The sequence below is a fragment of the Malus sylvestris genome, chromosome 12 (genome assembly GCF_916048215.2).
Source record: "Malus sylvestris chromosome 12, drMalSylv7.2, whole genome shotgun sequence".
NCBI lineage: Eukaryota > Viridiplantae > Streptophyta > Magnoliopsida > Rosales > Rosaceae > Malus > Malus sylvestris.
Window position 1 is genome coordinate 15,580,105 of NC_062271.1, and position 6,212 is coordinate 15,586,316.

The 6,212-nt window shown below is 38.8% G+C and overlaps 1 protein-coding gene across 1 annotated transcript; it reads left to right on the forward strand.

Moving 5' to 3' along the window:
• Nucleotides 1–1,363: 1,363 nt before the first annotated feature.
• On the forward strand, nt 1,364–3,435 carry LOC126594405 (purine-uracil permease NCS1). The gene has a single exon (XM_050260712.1). It carries the CDS (start codon nt 1,501–1,503, stop codon nt 3,223–3,225), a length of 1,725 nt encoding a protein of 574 aa, XP_050116669.1. The 5' UTR covers nt 1,364–1,500; the 3' UTR covers nt 3,226–3,435.
• Nucleotides 3,436–6,212: the final 2,777 nt, after the last annotated feature.

The window sequence follows — 6,212 nt, forward strand, 5'->3', positions numbered from 1 at the left end:
TTTCGTCGCATAATGTCCATCACGTGACAAAATTGGATATTTTGCGTAAAGTTTGGTCGCGCAAGTAGTTTTTTCTACTAGTGCCATAATAGTAAATTTAGCACGGCACCACAAAATTTCTCCTTCCGGCATAGCTTTGTAATAGGGTGAGACCAAGCGAATGAAAACAAAGCAAGACTGCTACATCTCCCTACATTTTTTTTCTTCTTTCTAATAGCAATAGAATGATTTCCTTAATCGTGAAACAAATACATTATGAAATAAATAAAATTGTGCCAAATTGCTTCTCCTTCTATCCAAGAATTAACATCTGAATGAGAAATAGCACAACGAGCTAGAGGATGGGCAACTGAAAAATACATCTTTCTAAATGTGTTCAACTTCCTGTTTTAGTTAAAACCTACGAAATGATTTTTGCTTTCATATGGTTATTTTGTTTTTCATGGGGAAGCTTGCAACCTTCTTATTTTGAATTTCCTGACGTTGGTGAAACGAATGATGGTGGTTAGAGGGAAGTTGAAATGTTTCTGTGAGTTTTCCTGGATCCTAGTATAGTGGACTGACATAACGAAGCCACCAACTGGTCCCTTTAAAAAAAAAAATTAATTCTTATTCTACATTCTCATTTTGTTTTACAATCCTTTTAACATGCTTGACGATAAGAACTTTTTATTTCCTCTTCGCAATCCTTGATCAATTGAGAAACTCTAATGTGATTGTGCATCTCCTTCTACGGAGACTAAATTTGTAAAAAATAAAATAAAATATAGAAGTTGATGTTTGATTTATTACTTAAATATTGATAAACGTGCTCATTCATATTGATGACATATAATTTAGTTTACAAATTTAGTCTCTCAAGCATTACCCTTTTTTAGGGGCCACAATCTTTGCTCCCTCTCTTTTGTATACATATTCTTTATTTCATTAATGTATATAAAAAGATCACATATTCACTACAGGTGGGTAACGCTAACTTGTAACTAAATACTTTAGAAAAATGTGAAATTACCCTTATTTTGGAAATCAGTACTAAAGCCTAGTAATATTCATTCATCCTTGTAAATATATAGTTGTATAAAACGAAAAGTATTCCTTGTAGATTTGAAAATCTTTCTTTTCTCTAAATGGCGTATGAGTTAAGGAGGTTAATCCATAAAATAAATGTTATTCTAATCTCCTAAAAGTCATCATACAAATCTTATTATTCTTGTCTGAAATTTGATTCCAAATGTTTGATTTAGTAACTGTTATTCTAATCTCCTAAAAGTCACCAAACAAATTTTATTAATCTAGTCTGAAATTTGATTCCAAATGTTTGACTCAAAAAATAAATAAAAAGATATAAAAGTTATAATACAAGAGATTTGTAGACTTGCCCGCAAGCTCTTGATCCAAGACTCCAAAGAGAGAAAAGTCATAGGCTAACATCCACCACTCATCATCTATCTCAAGCAGATACCACGGATTCCAACAGCTCATCTGGAATCCCACTGAATCATGATGCTCAAGTGTCTCAACTTCCATCTCCATCCCCATCCCCACGCCTCTGCAATCACCAGAATTAACCCAAAACCGTCCTCTCACTCTCACTATCCCACCACCACCCCTCTATTTTCAACCACCAAATTCCACACCACCACCAATGTACAATCCAATGTCCACCACCTCTCACTTAGAAGAAGCCCCACTTTCACCACCATGGCATCAACCAAACACAACCCTAGTCCCAATTTCGACGAATTCGAGTTTGAATCCGATCCAACCCTTACCAATGATGATCTCAAGCCCACAAGACCTGATCAAAGGACATTTTCCAAGTGGGAAATGGCTTGTCTTTGGATTGGCCTAGTTGTGGGAGTCCCAACTTACTACTTGGCTGGTAGTCTTGTTGACCTTGGCATGGCTTGGTGGCAAGGAATTGCCACAGTTGTAGCTGCCAACATAATCCTATTAGTCCCACTAATCCTAACAGGCCATCCAGGCACAAAATATGGCATCTCCTTCCCTGTTTTAGCTCGATCTTCGTTCGGTATTCATGGTGCTCATATTCCCACTCTTCTTAGAGCATTAGTTGGTTGTGGCTGGTATGGAATTGAGACTTGGATTGGTGGTGAAGCAATCTTCATTCTATTACCAAATTCAATTAAGCAATCCTATATGTCCCAAACCCTACCTTGGCTAGGCACATCCCCATCGGAATTTGCTTGTTTTATTGTGTTTTGGGTTGCCCAATTGGCCATTGTTTGGAAGGGAATGGATGGAATCAGAGAGCTTGAGAAGTACTCAGCTCCAATTCTCGTCACACTCACTTCCTGCCTTGTCATTTGGGCGTATGTCAAGGCCGGCGGTTTTAGCCACATGCTTTCCTTGTCCTCTAGACTAACCACAAATCAGTTTTGGTCCCTCTTTTTTCCATCCCTAACTGCTAACATAAGCTTTTGGGCTACAGTTGCTCTTAACATACCGGATTTCACTCGGTATGCCAAGAGCCAGACTGACCAAATCGTTGGTCAAGCCGGGCTTCCAATCTTCATGGGGGCATTCACATTTGTTGGTCTAGCTGTGACCTGCTCCACAGAAGTGATTTTCGGGCATGTGATTTCGAGCCCCATCCAACTCCTCGGGCAAATTGGAGGGTTCACTACAATAATCCTAGCCATTGTCGGTGTTAGTCTTGCCACTCTCACAACCAACATTGCAGCCAATGTTGTTGCCCCTGCAAATGCTCTTGTCAATCTGAGCCCTTCAAAGTTCACATTCCGAAGTGGAGCCATTGTCACAGCCTTGCTTGGGATTGCATTTCAACCTTGGCGGCTTCTGAAGTCGAGTGAGAGCTTTGTTTACACATGGCTGGTTGGATATTCTGCTCTGTTGGGTCCAATCGGAGGCATAATTCTCGCAGATTACTATCTTATCCGAAACACAAACTTGAGCCTCAAGGACTTATACTCAACAAGTGCTTTTGGGGATTACTACTATTCACGAGGCTACAATTTAGCAGCCATGGCAGCTCTTGTTGTAGGGATTTTGCCCGTGGTTCCGGGCTTCTTGCAGAAAGTCGGCATTCTTGTGTCGATATCAGATGTTTATGTGATCATATATAACAATGCCTGGTTTTTCAGCTTTTTCTCTTCCGGTTGTTTCTACTGGCTTCTGTCACGTTTGACAAGAAAACAGGAGTCTCAACCTGCACAAGACCCCCTCTTGCCTCCTGCAAACTAAGATAGCAAAATTGCATACAGTTTGTAAAGAAGAAAATTTCACTTTGTAGACATTTTGGATGACTTAAAATCTGAAATTTCTTGTATAATAATAAGCCATCTGTAGGGTTTGCTTACCTTGAAAAATTGTATTATTGAATATGCATTACAGCAGCCAAAGGGGAATTACTTGTAATATAATTATAAGATTATGAGTGATGCATTATTGGTATATGGTCCCTTTCAATTGTCTAAAATTTATGGGACTAGCAAGTTCCGCATGCTTAATGGTTGGCCATGTGATCGAGTGATCGAGACAAACATTGAAAGATGAGCGTTTGATGATTATATTTGATGACGGTGTCTCAGTATAACATAATAATTTTGCTAGAAGGGTAAAAACAAACTTGATATGATATATTATGTCAAAGGTTTTCAATTTTCACAGTAATAAATTTTGGGTATGGCACAGTGATCCTAAGTAACATGCCAATTACAAAATCACATCCCATACAAGCAAAGAAGGCATTAGTTTCATCAGCTTTCTTCAATCTTCCTGCATTGCTTTCATCCTTCAGCTTTCCTCCTATTTTCTCTCCTGTTATTTTTAGTAGAGAGTTCCCAATACATGAACTAAATACTGACTTCACCGGTTTAACTTTCTCTGTTTTTAGTAGAGTGACAGTGGGTTAAATAGTTAGTTGTTAGGAAGAAGAAAAATTGCCGGAGAATGAACTCGCATCATAATGCATAAGCATAATTATTTTTCGTCACTGCAGTAAAGTGTCATCTGCACCGTTTTAACCGTCTCGAGAGGGAATTTTAGCAAAGCCTTTTTCTCCTTAAAATACCAAAATTATCAACATTGGAATTGTTAGCAGCCGGAGATGGGTCAATGGCTTCTACTATTACCTGATGAGAGGAATCAACCCTTAACCGGCAATCATGAGAAGGGGTGCTGGTTGAAGGATCAGCAGAAATCTGTATGTGCTGAGAAGTTTCTTTATTAACAGAAAAAAGATTCTGCTCCGTCTGATTGTCCGCAGTATTGTTTGGAAGATTCTATGTATTATCAAAAGATGATTGGATGGTGTTGCCCGTTGGCCTTTCGTCCTTTCCAGAGGTACGTTGTTCTTATTTGTGACACCCATATGGTTTGTGTCTGACCCAGCATAGTGCAACCCAGGTTTCAAGTTTAAATTGAGCAACTCGTAGCTAGCAGCTACCTGAAGAAAGAGTGGGCCTCCATATGGACCATAAAGAAGAAGACAAAAGGAGCAGGCATCCATCTTGCTGGGCCACAATATTTTCATTTGGCTTCCCTTTCTATTTTTTAGGATACGACACCTGCCCTTTTGTTTGTTAGGCATTTTACAAATGTATATATATATACACACGCGCATTTACAGTAGCGCTCAAGCACTAACAAGTCAATAATTTACTACGGTTCTAATCACTTGTTTGGACATTTTCCACATAATGGAATCATGAACTGAATTGTTGAATTTTTAGATTCTTATTCATAAATCATCATTGCAAAAATTCACTCAAATTGGAAATATTTAGCCCTCTAATCATTATTTTTGTAACCAAATTTGCCCACAATCGTTTAATATACCAACAACTGCCAGTGAGCCTACTGGAAAGAGCAAAGATCGTAAAGAATCTAGACACCGGTGTGCTATTGGCCAAGGACTTCTCGTCGATCAAGTCAGTGTGATGTATAAAGCGTCAACCAATAAGCTAGAGCATAGAATGTGATACATTTACCTTGAACCCTAAAGAGTGTAATTATATTGTTTGATGAGAGCCCTTGTAATGATAGAAATCCGTAATAAACAATCCTAATACAAAATCAAGGATAAGATTCCCTTCCTATTAGGTTAGTGATTACTTTGGGCACACACCAATTCCCATGATAATAAGATCCCAAGTTTCTCTTCTAATCAGGATACACTTGAGTTACATTTCTTGAGGACAAAAAGGTAATTCTCAATAAGAATGGACCTTGTCCACCATTTTGGTGCGTATCGGATTGACATGTTTTGATAGTACGAATGATGATCTGACCCGAATTCTTTAGATCATTCCGACCGTATTATTCTGGCCTCTTTGAAAAAAAAGTCCAAGGTTTGATCCAAGCTGATCTTTATGTCGAGGTCCCTTGCTTTTGGTCTTGGAGTCCCAATCTTCACCATTTCATCTACCTTGGTCATATAGATGGTCCTACAATTGCTCGGAATTTCTACTCAAAAGTCTTCCTTTGTAAAGGAGGCAGTTACCCCGGATCTTCAGTCATTTCGACGGACCAGAGCTCTGTATGTTCAATTAATAACCTACTAAATTAATAATCAGTTCTACATATCGGGTGTCGATGCCTAGATGCGAAGATCAAAATGAACTTGAGGCATTCATCAACCTTCACCATCTAGTGTTAAACGGTTGCAGAGTCACTCGCAAAGAAAGAACCAACATCTTTGTTGCTTTACCTGATCCATCTGATGAAAATTGTACCTGTCGCTGGATCCACCCTTGGTATGTGGACCTCGAAATAGCCTTCCTCATTGCAGACTTCATCAAAAGGTGTTTGATCTTCTACAAACTGGCTCCATGTAACTTCAATCCCACTTCGTTCCAGTTTATGACTTGCTTTGACAGGATCAATAATTTGTACAAGGTAGAGTTATGTTTCCAGGAGCTCCATCCTCTGTTTTGGCCTCAAGCATCATCCTAGGTAGAGGAAATACTTCATTTAGCATAGAGGAAGAGAATGATGGGAACCTTTTACTACTAACATGCCAAATACCGACACAAATTGGTACCTATATTTGCTAGTCATGGGTAGTACTTGGGAATGTGACATCTTCGGCCATAGAGTTTTGAACATCCCCACGAAAAGTAAGACCTAAGAAGATTACTATTGATAAGGTGGGAATGGTTCGTCCATGGTTGATAGATAGGGCATTCTTGTGCATCAAAAAGCACAAATTGTTGGAACCAAATTTATGC

Bases quoted from the DNA above. Each gene is read 5' to 3' on its own strand.
- LOC126594405 (XM_050260712.1), top strand. From the start codon at position 1,501: ATGATGCTCAAGTGTCTCAACTTCCATCTCCATCCCCATCCCCACGCC.